The 20762-nt window shown below is 44.0% G+C and overlaps 1 protein-coding gene across 4 annotated transcripts in view; it reads left to right on the top strand.

Annotated features, from left to right (window-relative positions):
* Positions 1 to 20163: 20163 nt before the first annotated feature.
* Positions 20164 to 20762, top strand: part of RIC3 (RIC3 acetylcholine receptor chaperone) — a 55945-nt gene continuing 55346 nt past the window's right edge. For all 4 annotated transcript variants that reach the window (XM_052810459.1, XM_052810458.1, XM_052810457.1 and 1 more), the window contains exon 1: positions 20164 to 20357. In XM_052810459.1, coding sequence (XP_052666419.1) covers positions 20210 to 20357 — 148 coding nt within the window. In that variant the 5' untranslated portion in view covers positions 20164 to 20209. The remainder of the gene's footprint in view (positions 20358 to 20762) is intronic.

The following is a 20762-nucleotide window of genomic DNA, read 5'->3' as shown; positions in this document are numbered from 1 at the left end:
AGTGAATCATAATAGGAAAAAAAAGTGTGGACATTTTTAAGTTAAGCTTTTAAGAATAAATAAATCTGTAGAATGTGACATAAATCAGGTCCCTCTTTCCTCCTCCCTTCCTTCCCCACCCCCAAAACACTCGCTAAAGCGATTGGAAACATTTGGGTCTGAAAAAAAAGGGGAAAGCTATAAGTGCTTTTTCTTTCTTTTTTTTGCCAAATCATGCAGAAGATGCTGGCAGCTGCAAAGATTCAATTATACACAATGCAAAAAATAATTTAAAAAAATAATGGCACTTGAAAAAAAATTGCCTCTCCAGAAATTGCGTGGAACAATAAATCTGTTAATTAGCTAATTAATATTCAATTGGGGTCAGTGGGCTTAATAGAACCTTTTTCTGAGACCCAAGAAATTTTCCAATCACAATGTTAAGTCTGCCCACTTTCATTATCATCTAAGCGCAGGCAGCCCTTATCTGGCCGCCAGGCGCCCAGGAACAATGCAGCACCATTATCATCTCGGCGCAGTGGGTGCGGGTACCACAGTCGGATGTTGCAGGCTGTGAAGTAAAAATGCTTGAGCGTTTAGGGTAATTGATATATGGGTTCTGCTGTATTGTTTAGGGCTGTTTGTTTGCTCTACTGGTATTTAAGGCAGCGGAGCATCAGAAGATTGATTTTCATTGGTTGCCATTTTTTATTTTTTTTTAACGAAATCGATGACAAGTTGTCAGTGTGGGACCCTGACCAATAGCATCCGGCAAGTCCTCCCCACGGCGCAAGGGCTGCCGTCAGCCGGGTGCGCACAGAGGTGCCGGGGCAGCGCGCTCCCCGTGCCTTCCGCCGGATCTTGTCCGGCAGAGACGCTGCGGTAATGCTTGCCTCTGCGGGGCAGACATCTAAACCCACATCACTATAAAAAAGGACACACTTACACCAGCATCCCTATAAAAAAGGACAAAATGGAAGATCTATGTTATTAATGGTGGTAGCTGCTTTTATTTATTTTTCCAAAGGATTGCAGTTTTCTGCTATAAGACCTGCTATCCTTTTCTTCGCTTGATATGAAAATATGGAAGTGGGTCTGTTGGGTTTGGGTCTGCCCGCTGCCCCCCAGGTTAAGAGAATGCTGTAGAGTACAGCTTTTGGAGTTCACCGGACTGAATACCGATGGTTATGGCATTCCACAACATTTCATAAAACAGTTTGTGACCGAAATTACATTTGTTGTTTAGCTGGTCGTAAATCCTCCAGGTTAGCTTAGAAAGGCCATCTAGGTCCAGGCAGTTTGACACAGACTCCTTAAATCACTGTCCCAGGCCCCTGGCGTGTACCGTACTTTTCTGATGATTAGGTTGTAAATGAAAAATACGGTTGGCGTTAACTCTACAGAATGGGGACTTGATCTACAGGACCTGCCTGCCCCTCCACTTCTTCACCAAGCTTCATCTCCACGTGCTGTTGCAAGCGACACCAAAGAGGGTAAAGGTTGCCTCAATACTTTGCAGTTGCCTAATTCAACTGTTTAAAGTTTCTCCAAAAAGTTCTCCATCAAGGAGTAATTCTGCTTTCCCCCCCTTTGCTCAGCTCCCTCACCGGCCCAAGGTTTGTCTGGGAGATGACCTTGGAGAGCTGAAGAAGAGGTTTTTCACTGGAAATTTGGAGACTGGGAAATCCTTTTTCTTTCCTTCTTTCTCCCCTTCCCTTTCTCGCAAAGGATCCTTCTTGCTGGTATTCAGGGGAGAACGTAATTACTTAAAAAGAAAAATTGAGAATTTTGCAAGTATTTCCCAGGTGACGCGCCTGTCGGTTATCTGTGTACTTAACTTGAAACTAGACACTGCTGGTTATGGACAGCTTATCCCCGAATCGGCAGGAAAAGAACATTTCGGGTGATTTCTTGCTGGCCTTTCGCAGTGGCAGCTCCTCTGCCTGGTGCAGCCTGAGGAACTTTTCTCCCAGAGCTCTCCGGAGGACGCAGGTGTTTGTCGGACAGGGAGATTTCTGGAGGAGACAGGAAGGTGCTGTGCGTGGGGGGCACTGGCAGCCCTTCCAAGCCGTCAGCCATGTGCTTGTATTTTCACTTCAGTCTTGCTGTGGTTTTTCCAGTTAGCTTTTTCAGCCCGACTTCACAGGGCTCCCATACTTTATTTCAGGGGCACAGGCTGGGGAGGGGGAAATCAATTTTTTTCTTTCTCCTTCAATTTTCTTGCAAGTCACTGGACTTCTATATTTATTTCCCGGGTAGCCTATGTGCAATCATTCTGATTAGATCCCACTCGCCACTTCTCTGCTATAGCGCGCGCATACCCTAAACCTTAAAAGGAAAATAAAAGCTGCTATTTCCTATTTTCATAAATGAAAAGATGTTTCAAGTATTGGGAGACACTGAAAGAAATTCTGCAGTTTGAAGATACTTCAACTTAACTACTAATTGCAGAGGACCAGTGGGCGTAATTTTGGCACTATATTAGCTTTGCCACTCCATGAATAATTTGCATACAAAATGCTTTATTTTGGCAATCTATTAAAGAGCTATACAGTATTTGTGGCTTATCGCATTCACGCAGGAAGCAGGATCCTTGGCCATCTCGTTAAATTCTGTTGATGCATAACAATTTAAAGCATGGCACAAGCTGGTATGACATTTAAAGATGCCTTCACTTAATTATATTACACAAATATTGGGTTGTTTATCCTTGGGAATAAAGTCTTTTTGAAGTCAAAGTTGGCATGCGTATAAAGGAGTAAATTTTAACTGATCCCTCAAGTGGGCCTCCTAGCTGCAAATTGGGGTTCTTGCATTTTTTAAATTATTTGTGATAAGAAGCATTACACTTTGAATACAGCCACTGGAGTTTGTTTGGTACTCCCCCCCTTCTTCTCCTCTAATGGAAAATATGCTCTTTAGCAATAAATCATCACATGAAACCGGAGGGGTAAGTGTAGGCTGGGGGGGAAAATGGGACAAACAGTGGCGGTCATAACAGTCTGTGGCTGCAAAAAATCCTCACTTTTGTCTTCAACAGGAGGAAGAAGTAGTGGAACAGTGTCTATAGACTGTTTGCATAGAAGCAGTGGGGAAATTAGGGTAAAAGAAAAATCAATGCTTTTTCTTTTTATCCCCAGAAGGATAATCAGCATGAAGCAAGCACTGGAGTTTAGGTTTCTCTGTAGATAATAAATCGAAAGGCTGCAAATCTAAAATTCACATTGTTCACTTTAGTGGGGTGATCACATTTTCTTCAGTGGGAAAGACACTTTTATATATATCACATGCAGAAGCCGAAGGGAAAAAGACTGAGAACGGGCTGGGCAGAGGGGTCTCCAGCCCAGTGAAAAGCACATATGTGGAGATCCTAGATGAGGAAAATGAAACCATCCATTTGCCAGTGTTGGGAAGAAAGTGTGATCATTTTGCTCTGTAGGTGATGTTAATAATAGTGAACAGATCAAATTTTGGCTCACTGGACAGCAAAAGGGAAGATTGCTGTGTGATAAAACCCCTGGATTGGAGCAGGAGCTTTCCTCCATTTCCTGCCCCACTTTGACCAGCAAAAAAAGGAAAAGGAAAAGAAAAGAAACTAGGGAACAATCCTACCTAACCTTACTTGTAAAGAAGTAGGATGACCTCCAGGTATGGACAGACCATCACTTAGAGGGTCACTGCACCTCAGTTGAGCTACATTAAATGGCCTTCTGTCCCTTTCGAGACTTATTTTAGTCTAAAATAAGTGGTGGCTTGAAATTACTTTGTTTGTTGGGTTGGGTAATCAGAAACATTCAGCTCACCCAATTCTTGCATAATGTAGGAAAAATATATGGTATTTCACCCTCACCAAAAACAGTCACACAGAAGGCATTCACTAAACACAGCTCAGAGTGCTTGTCTGAGTAGTTATAACTAATATTTTTCTCCTTTGGTTTAGCCGAGATACTCAGTCTCATAGAAAAATTAACTTTATATCCCATTTCTTGGCATATTCGTTCAGCTATTTAGAGGTGTTTTTTTTAAAATGGTGTATATATATTAACTTTAATTCTGTAGTTTCTCTTATTCAGCCACAGTTCTGCCAGCTGCAGCTCTGAGCTGCGCTTCACCTGGGAACTTCTTTGCCCCTAAAGAGAAAGTCTCAAAAAGCTGGAAAGAAAGGCTGGTCCTGGCATGGTGGCCTTATCTCCTTCTTACTTGTACTTTGCAAAGCTGCATTGCTGTGAGTAAGTATTTTGAAAAACGTGTAGGCCAGTGGGAATTAGCACCACTGCACCAGAGGCAGAGCTGCTCCTTTCACTCAAGGAGAAGTTTGGGTCCTCAGACTACTTTTGGTTTGTTGTGTGTGCCCCTTATAATTAATTAACTAATGAGCTGATATGAAGTAATTTTATATATCATGGACTATTGATAAAATCAGTGTTAAGTATATTAGCAATTAGGAAGCTAAGAGGATGTTAGGAATCCTTACGTCCAATTAAGTACTATGATTTAAATTACCGTCCTCCCATTATCCTCTGTTTCGATCTATAAACTGTCCCTTACTGATGATGGATGTGTATAGATGCACTCCTGGAGAAGCTACACCACGCCTTGGACTATCTGCCAGTGCAGTGGGATGGATCCGTGCACAGGCACTATGTCCCAGGCCCCAGCCAGCTGGTCAGCCAGACTGAGGCATCTGAACGTCTTCAAACACACAAGCCTCCTTAGCCTAAATCCCATTGATTTTTGGTAACATTTAAGAGCCCCAGCTTTGACCTTAGATCACTGCAGTTTTGTGAGCACTGGCACATCTGGTCACTGCCGGTGCCCGCGGCCGAAAACACAGGGACACGCTCCCAAAATGGGCAGACATGGAGCGGGGTCTGAGTCCTGCTGGTGTCCTTGAGTGGTACGGTGCCACTGAGGTGGCCTGAAAGCCAGCGCAGGACCGCCCTGGGGTGCTCTGTAAATTAGCTAGGCACATCAATAGCTTTTAAAATCTGGCCTTAAGGCTTTGGTTCTCAAAGTGTTGTGGCACCTGCCTTTAACTGGTTATGGCACTTCCAATGACTGGAGCACGGGTAAGCAACTCCCACTGGTGTAATTTTTTGCTGGGAGTTGGACATCACCTAACTTTAAGGATCTGCACCAAAGGACTGGCTGAAGTTAGTGTCTGAATGTACATGAGTATTTTCAACCACGCATCTGCCCTATAAACTATCAGAGGATTAATCTGTTACCAAAAGGAAAAGGTACTAATTTTTAGTCCTCCTAAGCAAAAAAAAAAAAAGTAAGTTCTGCATAGAAATATTCTTCAGTATCAGAGAGGAAAAGTCTGCTTAAAGCTGTGCTTTGTGGTAATGTAGTCAGGTCTCCTCCTGTAACTACTTCTGACACAAATTAAACAGCATTCGTATCTACCCCAGCAAACAGCATATTCTTTACTGTTTCTACCAAGTGCAGCCCTAATATTTATCTTATACTTTCTATTCATTGTGCGATTTGGTTGAATAAATTTTAGCTTCATAATAAACATCTCTCAGAGTTAATGGACCAGCAGAGACGCTGCTGAGCTCCAAGCCGCACCAGCAACGCCAGCGACTCCCGGGGAATTACTTGCAGGTGCAGGTACTTGGCAATGCCCAGGGCTTGCCAAATGCAGGCAGTAATGACTGGCATAAAAAGTTTGGCCAGTGTGCTAGATGAACTGGCACACTGCAAAGCCACGGCTGGCAGATCTCCTGCCCCCAGTTTGGTAGCGGTTCCACCAGATATCTGTCTGCAAGCAGGAGAAGCGCCTCATCACTGTAGTTGTAACACCCTGGAAAGCAGGCTGCAGCACAACGCGACGGTCTGCTGCACAGCCTACGGATGTAACGGGGATGACGGGAAAGTAAGGAAAGCCTGCAGCATCAGCTTATACTTGTTAATAACTTTGGGGGGGTTTCCCTTTTTTTCTTTTTCTTTTTCTTTTTCTTTTTCTTTTTTCTTTTTTCTTTTTCTTTCTTTCTCTTTTTCTTTTTTTTTTAATCACTTAATATAAAATTGAGAGCACTGATTTTTGTAGCTACATCAATTTTTAGTTGTAAGAAGTTAGGAAACACAAGATGTACACACTGTAGTTATTTGTCACTAATGTGTGAGCCTACAGTCCCAGCCCTCACAGCCATACTTCGCTGAAAGGTAGGTGCCCAGCCTTTTCAGGTTTTCAAGAGCAGTCATATAAGGCACATCCATGCCATGCTAGTGCAAGCCTTCGTCCTCGCAGGATCAGCTAACTGCCTTTTCTTTATGCATTTTTCAAAGCGTAACTGCGTACGTGAGCAGTATTGCAAGCTTGAGAGTCAGCTGTCGTGGTGGCCGGGACCAGAGCTGAACGGAGCGGGTAGGACAGGCAGGAGGTGTTGAGGGGGGAGGCTGTGTGGGGAAGACAAGAACAGGGTGACTGCCAGATCACACGGCTGGTCTGATCTTGCGCTTTTCAGGGGGTTTTTAATTTCAGTGGATGATGCCTGACTTGCAGGTAGAATTTGGGCCTTTGGGCTAATTTTATTTAATCTTACAAGATCTCCTGAGAGATTTTTAATGGGAACTCTGTATTAACTGTCCCTACAGCTTCATATCCAAATATTATTTAAACTTGAATGTCTTCTCAGCCTTTATCATTGAAAATCATAAGCTATCATTTCTACCCTTTTTGCCAAGCCCTTGATTCTTCCTTCATCCCTACGCTGTTGCAGTTGCAGTGTCTCTCTTTGAGGCTATCTCCTCCTCTCACAATTTCTGAGAGCGGGACCTTCTACAGCAAGACGTATTTGTGTCATTCTTCCTTTTCTTATTTGTGGGAATCACCTATCAGCAGTAGCAATACTGTTGTGCCCAGAGGCTTCAACCAAGCTCTAAACATATAAAATCGGGACCATAGCTGAAGTCCTGGCAGCAATTGGAGGAGCCCAGCCAAGCAGAAAAAAAAGGCACAGAGAGGTTGAATAACTTAAGACATATGGAAAGTAAGTAACTGCCCCAGAAATAACAAGTCCCCTGTGACCTTGGTTAATGTTCTGCTCTTTGACCTGCCTGTCTTCTGGTGGCTAGTCCTACCTGGTGCTGCAGAGACGCAGAAGGATGGATGTGCTGTACGGAGGCATTTCTTGCATGAGAAGAATGGCATTTGAATCACACCCCGGGGTAAGCTGCACTTGAACTTGTATGGGAGGTGCACGTGCCTTCAAAGGTGTAGGGCTTGACTTCTAAAAGTTACCTTGGTGACAATGGATGACTACGAACACCCTATCAGTCTTATTCTTCCAGTTTGCTTCCAGCTCCGTCACTCTTGGGGAGAGGGCTCCTGCAGGATCTGGTTGGAGTTTTACGGTGTGTGCATTTGTGTGCTGTCAGGTATGTGCATAAGAAGTGTTTTACCCTGATATGTGGCTGTTTCTCACATGTGACGGAAACCTGCTGTGCTCTTTTTGCTAGTTGTGATGCCCCACACTCCACACGTACCTGGCTTGTTTAGTTATCACACTGAAACACGCTCCAGTATTAGCTCATTGTTGTTCACATGTACAGAGTAACACCTCTGAACAATGTGGTCCGTGACACCTGTGTTGGCATTGCTTGCATTACATGACAGCATTTCATACAACTGCTAAATAAAATCCCGAGTGGATATAAAACAAGGTGGCTCTACTGACTTGCAGTTTCCAAGCCCTGCTTAGCTGTCGTCTTGCCCACCAGCGCAGAGTCATATGATGGTCTTCATGAGGCTGGTTGGAACGCTGCTTAGTCAGAAATCAGTATGATTTATATTTTTCTTTTTCCTAACATGATGGGTATCAGTCATAGGATCTGAGCTCCTTTTTGACTAGCTCTTAGTGTTGACCTGTCCTACTCATCCAATGCACAATTTAATGTGGAATGTTATATTTGAAAAGTTATTATTTAAATACCTTATTTATGTGCTTTGTCATAAAGTCTATGCAATAAATTTAGAGGCCTAAATAACAGGGAGATTCTCTACAACACACATTAATTTCCTGATGTTTTTATCACATATGTAATGCAAAGTACCATTACTGGTTACTTCACCATCGTCATTAACACTGAGAATTAAAAGTAACTGGTATTTAAAATATTATGCAATACCTGCATTTCCTTCTTGTATCTTACTTATCTCCATTATCACAAATGCTACACTCCCTTCTACCAGCACCCGCCAGTGAAATGTGTGGTGAGTGTTTTGCAACATGTTCCTGTGTAGTATGGGACAGGGTTTAGCACCATCTAGGAGGGATGCAAATCATATAACGTCCATGCTCATAAGGCTGTAAAGAGCATTGGGGTGCTGCTGCTGATGTTACAATAAATGAGATGACTGCTGCTGAAATGGCTTTCCACAAATTCCTATGAATTGCAAAAGATGATGTTGACCATCCAATTATGTTCTATTACCGCTGACTATGAAACAAGGCTCTATTCTGAATCTCATTGATGCTAGTGAGTATTTTTACACTGACATCAAAAGGTGCTGTTGGATCAAGTACCAAATTATTTTCCTCCAGGGTATTTAAATTTTGACAGTGTCCCACAAAACTAGAATCTCTCAGGTCTAATGAAAGGTGCGTAACTCTTGCCCCATTTCAAGGAAAACGTAGAGGCTGACATTGAGGAAACAAGGTGGATCTTTCCTTCCACCAGCTATTTGACAGTTGCAACAAATTGTCTTCTGCCATGAGTTCCTACTAGAGACTCGGTTGTTGGTACGGAGGGCAGGGTCAGCGGTATAAACTTTCAGAGCTTCAAAAAAACCCCCAACCACAAGGTGTTTCTATAAAGCACATATTTCTGGCCTACTTGAATCCAGCTGTGTGACTTTCAGGTCAGGAAGAGGAATTACAATACAATCTTCGCTAACTTTTGATTCTCCACAAAAGGTCTTAACAAAATTGGATGAGTTTTATATGAATATGTTAGCAGGGTGTAGAATAACTCTTTGCTTGCCTTCTTCTCACTGAACTGGTAGGTAGCCTTTCTAGTGTGAATAGAGCCCTTTTTTTGTAATGAAAGACTTATGAAAATATAATAAATGAATGGAAAGAGAAGCACAGTAAGTTCTGCATCTTTCCATTGATCTCTTATTTTTAGTAAATCACATGTAATCATAACACAAAATCCTTGAAATATGATGTGACAAAAATGATCAGAAATCAAGCTCAAGCTGAAAATTAAAGACATCAGTTCACACAGTTCATGAAAGCAAGAATATATTTTAGACGGTCTAGTTAGCATATTGCAATCTATTTAGCAATGTAGTTAGCATACCACTGCATCTGGTGCAGTGCTGTGTTCCTTATTAATTTTCAATACATTTATTTGCCTGCTTTATACTTCAGATCTGCCGGGTGCTGCCAGATGTGCTGTGCCATTTCCTCGAATTGAATCCAGGGTTTGCCATCTTCTTGCCTGCTACTGCAACTCTTGCAATACCTGCGCTTACCCCAGGTAGGGGCACAGGAAACAGGTGTTAGGCAGGGCAGTTGAACATCCAGTGTGAACACATGAAGCAAAACTTAATTATAGCACATACTGTATATGATAGAAATGAGTTACTGCCTAATTATGTCTCCTGTTTCCATTCAGATGAATTAAAATTTGTTGTGAGCCCTTGGGAAACCAGACACACTTTAAAGTTGTAATGAGTGCTATCATTATTGCTTTTGACAGTCATTGAAGTATAATTATCTGACCATCTATTTTAAAAAAAAATCAAAACTTGTTATATATGAGTTCTGAGCTGGCAAATTACAGAACAGTCACCTTAGCAGCTCAACCGTTCAGCTATTTTCTGTAGTGGCACTGCCATCTCCTGGAAAAACAGAAGTTGTGCGTCCAAATTTTTCACCTTGAGATGAGAGAAACTTTTCAAGAGCAAGAGGTTAAGTACAAAAGCCAACAACCTCTTCAATTTAAGGGGTTTGGAGTTGCTGAGATGCCTGGTTTCAATGTTAGAAATGGCTGCACAGCTCTTTGTTATCAAAGGATTTTGCTGAGGAACAAGAATGGATGTGTCGTTTGGAGTGTTGTGGGCTACCCCTATCAAAAGGAGATGGTGAGAACAGCTAGGTGCTCCTGTGGTTTGGTGTTTCTTTACAAAATGTAACCTCCCTAAACACATCATGAACTGCCCACTAAGAAATGGTGCAGTATTACTTTACTTAATGCCCCCAGGAGTCAGTAACCCAGAAACAGATACTTTCAGACTATGGGATTTTAGCAGTAAAAAAGGTTTGTATTGCAGTTTTCGCCTGAAAGGAAATGGTATTGTATTTTTCTGTCTTTCTTGGCCTGAGCCATCCTGTGATAATTAGCTTTGACCATCCTATCAACTTACTAAGCGGTGGTTCTGGCTGCCGCTGAAGGATTTCCCCCAACTCCAAACACACCTCCCGTGTCTCTAGGCACTGCGTCCATTTTGTTACTCAGATTTTACGTTTGTCCATATCCCCAGTTGTCCTCTGCCCCAACGCCAGCTTCTCCATCAATTAGATCGGACCTCTGGCAGCTATGTGTGGCCTTCAGGCTGAAGAGGACCTGTAGTAAGCACCTCTCGCACTCTTCCCAGGCTCAGCTTCTCAGACTGGGTCCAAGACCAGCTGGAGGATGAAGCTGTGGCTCTGCCCACAGCGGAGGGGGACTCTTCTCCCTGCCGCAGCTCCCTTTTGTGGAAATGAGTGGGAGATGGGCACCCATGGCTCACATGGGGCTGCCCTTCCTCAGGAGACAGGCAGGTGAAGCACCTAGGTGCTCAGTGGTGTTATCTTGCAAGCAGGGCTGAAATTCCCCTCCAGGCCCAGCCATTTCTCGCATGCCTTTTCTGTTTGCATAGTGATAGGGCTGGGGGAAGGCTGCTCTTGTTTCAGCAGAACAGTTTCTTACCGCTTCCTCAAATTATGGCATTGCATTCAACTACAAAAGATGAAAGCCTTTCTCACTCGCACTTATCAGGTAACGTGTGAGACCATGCATTTTACACCCCACTACCCCACTCCATCCCCCAAATTAGAATAAAATTCTAATTACTTTCAAATTTACCAGGCCTTGCTTTCAGGGTATTTTCACATTTCCAGTCAAAACCAAGGGTTTTTTTACCCAAATTCCTCTTACAATTACTGTCTCTCTGCTGGGGAGAAGCTATGTCTGAACTATCCCTGCTTTATTATCCACACTCTGCTGTAATGGTGACCCATTACTCCCACACCTGCCATAGCTGGTCCCAGTCCCGTCTCTGCAGCGCTGGAATATGGGTATGATGTTGGCTGCTCAGTCAGCCAGCCGCACGCAGCTCCAGCTGAACAGTTCCCCTTCCCATCACACTCTGTATGCTGCAGGGATCTTGCCTCATAGACATCCAGAAATTGCACAGCCTTTCACTAATACTTTGGATTAAAATATTTTTTTTCTGCCTGTGATGCATGCAAGATATCAAAGCTGCTGCAAAGGAAGTTGCTAGCACTCAGTTGCCCAGCCTGTGCATTTCTTACTGTGCATAGTGCTGAACTGCTCTCCAAAATAATCCCGTGGATAGTAGGATTGTGGAAAGTGACACCCACTTTTTTGACTGTGGTCAAAGCAAAAGTCATGTCTGGTCTGTGGAGGATCTTCCTTTTATTAGAACCACCTAATCTCCTCTGCAAGATTTTTATATCACACCTTGTCATAGACTTGCTAAAATTTTTGTAACTTTAGACTGTCCTTCCTTTTTAAAATTATGAAATAACATCAGGATTTTATTTTCTTTTAAATGAAGTCAGTATAACCAGTTGATACTGGTACCAATATCCATGAAGATTTTTTTCCCAACCTACAAGAATTCTTTAAAGTTTCAAGTTTTCTCTTAGACAAGAAAACTTTTCCTGTGGTATTGTAGGATATGTACATGCCAAGTCAGTTACTTGGCAGTCTCTTCCTGCAACTGTACCACTGAAGGATGAGGAACATTTGCATGTCTGCAAAGAGAAGAGAGACAACAGACTTTTTTCCCTCCCTGAACACACTTATTCCCTTCAGCCGCCAATACTTTTCTCTCATGCTTAGGGCAATGTTTGGTGTTAGTCTCCCAATAAGCCTATCTGGAGAGAACATCAGCAGTGCAGAGTTTTTACCCAGGACAGATTGCAAAACCAAATTGCTTCTGTTTTTCTAAGCATTCGGATGGGCATCTGCCAAGATTCCTCAATCATGAGCTACTGCAAGAAGCATAGTTTGAACTGGCCTTATAAATAGGGACAGAAATTCCTATGACACTCCAAAAATTTATTTCCAAAGAGCTCAGATTTTTCTAGCAAGCCCATTATCCTCCCAGCTCCTCTGTACTGAGTAACCAATAGCGGCCCCAAAAATGCTAACTAGAAGGATCTTCAGCTCTGAAAATATGACAGTTCACACTGCTGACCATTACAACACTCCCTTTTCTCACTTTCCACAACATTTCTGAAGTACTCCCAAACCTACAAACACATTTTCTGTAATAGCAACAGAACCTCAGCACATTCACATTTCTGCGAGTCTCAGGTACAGGACTGCTTACCTACCAATGCACTGTTTTTTTTGCCGCTAAAGTGCCCCCCGTTGAATGATTCAGTGTTGCCTCTGTGTTTAATTTCAGTCTGGAAGCTTTAAAGTTAGTGAAGGCTACCAGATGATGTCATTATTTCTTGATCCAATGGTTCAGCTTTACACTTTGGTAAAACAAACTGATGGGAAATGGCATGCTTTTCAACGTTTTCAGCATCAAATTTTTTCATATGGCAAATGTTTTTAATAAGCTGAAATCTACTGTTCGAGACCTCCAGCAGTTCTCAAATGAAGCCTGAGGCTTACCTTGGTACTTCTGATGCTGTTTTGAACTTATGCACTCATTTCATGATCAACTTTTCCCGGTACCTGTTTTCAATTGAAATGCTTCTTCTCATTAGTGCTAATTTCACTCTGGAATTAATGATTTCTTTCCCAATACAAAAATGGTTCTCTTAGAAGCCTCTTTTCTATCACGTATATTATGTACACGTTGGTGCTGAAACATAGTGTTTCAATCACAGCATCATTTCCATCTTCCTTTTCCTCAGCTCCTCTGCAGTCACTGCTACTTCACATCATGCTCAACAGAACTAGGTACATATTTATTCATCCTGACCCAAAAAGTAATACAGTAATGCAACCTGTTCTCTTTGTTCATTAGCCGATCGCCTGCTGGAGGAGAGTACAAGAGGGCTGAGCTCAGCAGAAACTCTCTGGGCACAAAAAATAGCTTCCTATGGCAACTCTAAGGATGGTGCTTCTGGTCTGTCAGCTCAGACAGACTCCCCAGGTGCAGCAGCTGGGCAGATGTGAGAGGCACAGAAAGCATTTACGGAGACACGGGCACAGATTTTCTACCGGACACTGCCACAGGCATCCTGCAAGTGGGTCTCGCTGTAGCAGACACCACGCTGTGGGGCTGAAACCCAAAAGACTCTTCTGGTAATTGCATCATTCCCCAGCTGATACTGCTATCAGTTGAGTACAGGTACCTCAAAAAACAGTGGGGCCTCTTTGCACTAGGTGATGATTTGGCCCATTCTACATCCTTCTTAGTAAACAATGATTAGTTCCTCTGTGAAATCTTTGTCTTCAGTTATGTAAAACATACCAGCCTATGAGGGACACGCTGGTTGGCAAGCTGAGCCTACAAAACAGTTGATAGATTCTCTTGGAAGCTCTCTCTCTCTTGCCTGGCTTCCAGTAATGCCTTTTACTAGCAGCAAAGACCCTGAACGATGCAGCAGCTTTGTAACAGACCTGCTTCCAGATATTTCAACCTGAAGCTGTGTTCTCCAGGTCATGGTATTAATTGTGTTCGAGTTAGTTCAGCCTGATGGCTGGATGAAACCATCTATCAAGGGCTCGCACCAATCCAATGACTAAGTGTCTTTGCTGACAGATGCTGTAACATCACCAGAGACGGGTCAGTCATATTTGCTCACAGGAATTGCCTTTTCTGTTTGTTTTGCCAGATTTTCACTTGTTGAGCTCATCAGGGAAGCTCTTCCCCACTTTTAAACTGTTTCATAATGACAGTTCAAAATCACCAGTATTACCAGAGAATTTCCATTTTCATTTCTTTCTCAAGGTAATTTTTTTTTTTTTTTACTTCTTTCAACCTGGCTTTCAGCCAGGTTTCTGAATCTTCAGACATCCAGAAAGCAAAACTTTATGAACCTCACCTGGCTTCTAATGCTAGTATTCTCTTTTGCACTTCCCAAGTGAACTGATGTGCTCCACAGACAGGGGTTTGTGTTGCTTCTCAGTTGGTGGCATTCATCTGACTCAATATTCACATCTACAGGGCGCCCATCAATCTTTGGGCAAGGCACCCCCTGCACCCTTTATTGTCAAGGTAGGAAAATACAGTGTGATCTATCACATCTGAAAGTAGACCTCCACCTACAATCAGGTGAATTATACCTCAAAAGTACTAACTTCCCACTGATCAGTACAAACGTGTCTCAGACATAAATGTGTACGTCACAGGTATCTGAAGCTAGTGACATGAATCCACTTCTCCAGTCTCATTCTTACACAACTCCCAGTTTTCCCATTGCCTTGTTCTCCTTGGCTTCCCACAGTAAGGGATGCTCCTATAACTGGCAACGTGGACTTAATTTTCACCTTTTGAACAGTGACAGTCCTGCCAGTCACACTGTGCAAGGAACATGCTTTTAGAGAGCACGCTAGAAATGCTGATCCCAATTATCTTTGTACTGGAGTTCTGTTTACTTCAGTGAGAATTTACATGTACCCCAAGCATGCTGGGGTCCATCCAGGTGCACCTCCTGAATACAGCAGAGCTCACCATACATGTGACTGTGCCTACAGCCACCAAAAGAAGTAGGCTTTGTGAGATAGATTGGCACCTTCCTCCACACAGCATCTTCTCTAAGGGCAGCTTTGCATCGTAGTCAGCACAATAAACACTCCCTAAATTATCTGTACCTGAGCCACAATGAAATCGATTCAAGATGAAGAACTTTTATTTCTAAGCAAAGTGAAAGTTTTGCCTGGTAATAGATAAAATTATAGTTTAACTGGCCCTAAAGGTGGCTGGCATGGAGTAAAGAGGCCATGTTCTCTGGTTCCTACTGTACTAAATGCATCTTCTAGCTGAAAGAAAACAGTGATTATCAGAAAGTCAATTGTAATTCTGCCTCTTTAGAAAAATTCCCATTAAAGATAAAGCCAATTTTAATTAGATTACGTATCCAATTACTGTAATTACATTTTTTAAAAATTCACATCATGAGGATGACCCTTTTAAAAAGGGTTACAAGAATAATTAGTGTATTCATATTAACCAAAATGTATTGGATAATATTTATACCCAGAAGGCAAAGTACATTACACATATTTCACCTTTGGGGAAAGCTTGCAAATGTTTTGGCAGTGGTATGAATATTTATAGGGAAGAGCGTGCTTTAGCAAGATTATATGAGAAAGCATTTATATGCTCACAAATTTTTACCCAAGGGTAAAGTATACATAAAATGTAGTGCAGAGATTATGGATATGCAAAGTACAATTTAAGCGGGGAATTTATATCAGTTTGTTTAATTAATTGGAGCAGAATACTACTTCCCTTATTTTTTTTTGACAGAAGGGGCTACAGAATTCAAGTCTGAGCTTTCTTTCTGCTGATCAATGACAGCAAGAAAGATGCAGGGAAAGGGTCTTCCGCCTGCAAGGCATCACCTTGTCCATAGGTTAAACCATCCCCTTTAATGTGTTCCTGATCACACTGTGTATGCAATCCCATCTGTTACCTGATGTTACCTTATCAACTCACCAAGGAGTTGGAAAACACACAGGCAGCCCCTTGTCAACACTGCTCATTTAGGGGCAGATCCTCCAATTCTCAGTATGGGGAAGATTTGAAGATATGCCAAATAGGTTTGTTCATGCACAGAAGACAAGAAACCACATCCTTCTTCCAGGCTACCCACAGAAGGCACAGAGGATGTGACCCATTTTTACCGCTTAGGTACGCACTGGCTTAGAATACTGCAAGGATGCTAGCTGTGCGAGCTCTTGTGCTGGGCACAAAATCCTCGCTGCAGACTACCAAGCACAACATACCACAGAGTTCTTCCCAGCAAATACTGCCGGTGCAGCCTAACCATTGGTTTTCATCTGCTCTGCAGCTAATCAACAGATTTGGGAATTACCAAAGCATTACGTTCTTCCTCAGAAAAAAGCTCTCAGGTTTCCTGCTGGTGTTTGCGTTTACCCAATACTGCAGCATTTGGCCCTTTACTACTAAGATACTCTGCAATGAGAAGTATGCTTGCAGCATGCACATAGACACCTTCCTAAGTTAGGTGAGAGAAGCTGTGATGGCACAGCTTTTGGCAAGACCTAGACATATGAGGAGACTCTTGAGTCATTTGTTAGTTTGATTAAGTTAAGAAATTTGTTCCTAATTCACATTTATATCAAAAATTGTTCATTTTTATAGCAGTTTGTATGTGGCCAGTCAAGAATGAGCAGACAAAAAAAGAGACAGGCTTAAAATGATTCATTCAAGTTCTTTCACGTTAATTTTCTCTTCACTGAATTATCAGCAATCATACTCGAGAATTCATGCCTTTCCTGTTTTTCAGAATTGTTGAATATTGTTTTACATAATTTGTACCAGGGTATTCATTAAGCCATAGACTGTGACTCCTGCAGATCTTTACCAACACATGTGAAAAAGGTTCTAGCTTCTGAAGATGACCCTTCCCTTATGAAAGGAAAAAGTTACAATAAGTTGCAAATATTAGTGAAAATGGATGGTTGCTTCAATGCTGATATTGCCAGCATGGATAGTAGCATGAACGTGTACAATTTCCACAACTCACACTGTCATTTCCTGGTTTTCGAGCTTTCTTGCAAAATAAAGTAGCCCATGAACATCCTTAGGAAAAAAGCATAAAAACAAGAAAAAAAAAAAGTCTGATTCATACTGGATAAATTGTCTTTAAAAACTGTTTTCAACATTTGTCCCACAATAAGGAGAAACTAGGAAAGTTGGTAAGTATGGGATAGCAGAGAGGCAGGTAAGTGGGAGAATATCAGGGTTAAATAAATAGGAAGAAAATGAAATTAATTTCTAATGTTCCTTTCCAGAAGTTCAAAATAAATCATCTGTTGGAGATTGCTATTGATACCTGCTGAATATCTATTATGCTACCTGGAAGGTATTTTGCTATGTAAGTGTTGTTTCTGAATACTATAAAGGCTGTACTTATATCAGCTTGGAAACACAAATCAAACAAGATATTTATGAATACTAGCACTTACGAGGACATCATTCTGTGAAAACATCTCTTTCTACCTGACGGCAAACACAATTCAAAGCAATCTAAATATAGTGAAATCCGCTTCATGAGGTTGACGTTTTTGAGGCCAGTGTGAGCAATCGGTGCATTCGTGGTACTCAGACCGTGGTCTGAAAAACACGTATTCAGATCAGAATATATTTATGGTATTTTCCCTTTCCAGAAGGTAAAATCATCTAAAACAACCTCTTGATCTTCTTTGTTAGGAAGCTGTTTTCAATGGTTGTTTTGTACGATTAGAAACAGGTTCTACAGCAAGCTGAACCAGAAGGATTTCACCTGGGATTTCCACAGACAAAGGACTGGTCCTGTCCTTTTTGTGAAGCCCAAGACTTGTACCCTAGGCTTCCCCTGCAGGAGTTCTGCATTTAGCTGTAGAAGAAAATGGGTTTTATCAAGTCCTCCTTTTTTTTAAACGTAATGCTTGATGATTGAAGACTTCACAAAGAGTCATTATATCTATGCAGTCTCTACGTATAATCCTAGGATTAAATGCCTTGCTTTGGCTTTGAGCTGCTGTAGGCTTCTTGAGTGGCCATGGACCAAGAGCCATGCTGGGATCAGAAAGCCAGTGATTCCACGTGAAATGCTAGTTGTAGAGCACCAGTCTCCCCATTCCTCCTTGGCTTTGAATGGCGTGGGGAAAAATACTGAGAAAACTGCCAAAAGCACTTATTTCTTTCTTCCAGTGACCTTCTTAGGAACAAGGTAAGAGTGGAAAGGCAATATCTGCTTCATCCAAACGTAATCACCAAGGAAGCCCCCAACTATCAGTGTTTTGAATCAACTACCTTGACAACACTCACAGCACTTATAATGGTGAAACCACCCTTTGACAGTTGCAGCTAACGCCTAAAGAGGCACAGGTGGCGGTGCTCTCCCACTTGCTGTTTGTCCTTCCTGCACATCCCAAGAGTTACAATGGAAAGAGAAGTGATCCCCAGGAGTGCTCTGCCAGGCCAGTGGTGGCCACCCTGCGGCCATGGAAGGTTTTGCTTCTGGCTTAAGGACTGATGCTTTGGGTAACTTCAGTATCATGAGATGCTGAAGATGACTGCCCTAATCAACTGCCAAATCTCTCTGCTGTACCACGCTAAAAAGCTTTTTCTCCTCAATGAAGAGACAACAGCTGCTGCTCATGGTAGTACGTCATTGCCAGAGAACAACAATATATTTTTCATGACAGACTGAGTGAATTATTCGTTGTTAGTGGACTGATGACGCATTTCTGATCAGGGCGACACTCCTTTTGCTGGCCCTAACTGCTAACTTTGCCACTGCAGGCATCAAGAACTGCTGGCAAGATCAGGAAAGAGGCATAGACACCACAACAATAGTTCCCCCAATTCTTATTTCCAGGAGCAGAGCAGGGAGTCCCAGAAGTCCTACTGTGAGGTGCCTGAGAACTGGTGAGTGAGTGGTGGGTGAAGGAGCTGTGGAAGGAGACAGACCAGCCAGGTTAGTCTGGTAATGGTTAGTGGGATCTGGCCAAGGGCTGCTGTCTCCCTAGGGAGGAGGTGCTCAGTGAGAACGATTTCTGGAATCGTCTGCCCAGTTCCAGCTGTTCAGACAGCCAATATCTCTTTTGTAGTAATGTATGAGTCTGTGGCATTCTGCTGCCGTAGTGGTCTGCAGCTTTAGTCAAAGCAATTCTGCTCTCAGCTCAACTCTAATTAAGGGCAGCTCTTGCGTAAAGTGAGTTAAATTCAGTAGTCACAGCCCAGACCCCATGGAAAATAGTCTAATTCAACTACAGTAATACAGTGTAATATAAATATAATGGAAATACAAAACCATATAACTTAATTTGACATGACTGGCAGTTTTTTGCTTAAGTAAGTCGGTGAAAATGAATGAGTACAAACAATGAACTTCCCTCTTTACTTCGATCTTTTATTATTAGTATAGTAGGAAGGCGGTTTCAGGATGACTTTGCACAGCAGCAACACAAATGCATTGACAATATGCAAATGTCAAGCTCTCTTTCGAAAATGCACATTTATAACTTTTAAATTTCTTACATAGTTGCAGCAAATTGAATTAATTTTAAATATGGCCTGGACTTTTCTACATCTGTCCCATGTGCTCAAAGGAGGGAAGCAATTCTTCATGGAGAACCCAGGCAAGCCATAGCCTCAACCAGCTCTTTTCACCAAGACGCTTTCCTGCCCCTGCAAGTCCGACTGCCCTCACCACCGCAGTCCTTCCGCAGGTAAGGCCCTGGCCCCTTCCCAGGCCAGGGAGAGCACCGGTAACTGCGCTGCTGCTACCGAAATGGGCTCGCAGCATGGCAGGGCACTGCTGAGCTTTCAGCGCACAGGGCCCACCTGCTCTGTTCTGCCATCGCTGCTGCCGGCAGAGACCAGTCGTGACACCGCTGAAACCCTTCACAGGGGAGAAAAAAAGCCACAGTGTAGATTTTTTTTTCCTCCCCCCCGCCCCCCCAAGAAGTTTGCAGTGCTACAGTCAAGGGGGGGACACCGAGTCTGGAAAACACTTGTGGCAGGACAGGAACGGGGGGCATCCAAATGCCCCCTCCTGCCCCGGCCTGCGTTTTTGAGGCTCAGGGCCGTTTCCACAAGGACCCAACCCCGCCCGGGACGCGGGGTTCCCACTGCCCGCTTCTCAACGCCTTGCCGGCACAGAGGACCGGGCTCCACGGCCGAGGCCCTCCCCCGCGGCCGGGACCGAGCGCGGGGCCGGGGCCTCCCTCAGGTTCCCGCCCAGCCGCGCCGGCTCACGGCACATGCGCGCGCTGCCCGCGCCTGCGCAGAGACTACCGGTGCGCTGAGGGGCCGGGAACGGCTCCGCGAGGGCGGCGGGTCGCCATGGCGTACTCGACGTGCTGCAGGGTGGCCATGGTCTCCTGCCTGGTGCTCTGCGTCTCCCTCCTGCTGCCGCGGACCTTCTTGTCTCGGGGCGGCGGGAGGCAGGAGCCCGGGGCTGCGCCGCTCGCAGCGCCCGCGCCGCCCGAGGGTAAGAGGCCGCCGCGGGCCCCGCCGGCGGCGGCTCCGCTGAGGCGAGGGCAGGTCGCTCCTCGCCGCCAGTCCCGTCCCGTCCCGTCCCGGTGCGCCGAGGTCCGTGTTTCGGCTGCTGCTCGGGCGCCGAGCGGAAAATGCGGGCGGTGGCTCCGCGGTGAGCCCGGGGCGGGGCGGGCCCTCGCCGCCGGCTCGCTGGGCGGCGGGCCGTGCTGGGCCCGGCCCTGGGGCTCTCCGGCCCCGGGGGTGCTGCTGCCGGCGGCCGGGCCGTGTGTGAGCGGTCCTTGGTTGCACGGCGCGTCTGGAAGGTGCTCTGCCGCCGGGTATGAAAACGTAGCGTAGTTAATCCTTCCCATAAGCGTTGCCCGCGTCACTCTCGTGCTCTGCCCGTAACCACGTGTGG

Source organism: Harpia harpyja, chromosome 16, assembly GCF_026419915.1.
Source record: "Harpia harpyja isolate bHarHar1 chromosome 16, bHarHar1 primary haplotype, whole genome shotgun sequence".
NCBI lineage: Eukaryota > Metazoa > Chordata > Aves > Accipitriformes > Accipitridae > Harpia > Harpia harpyja.
The sequence above is the reverse complement of the archived record's forward strand: the minus strand, read 5'-3'. Positions and strand labels throughout refer to the sequence as shown.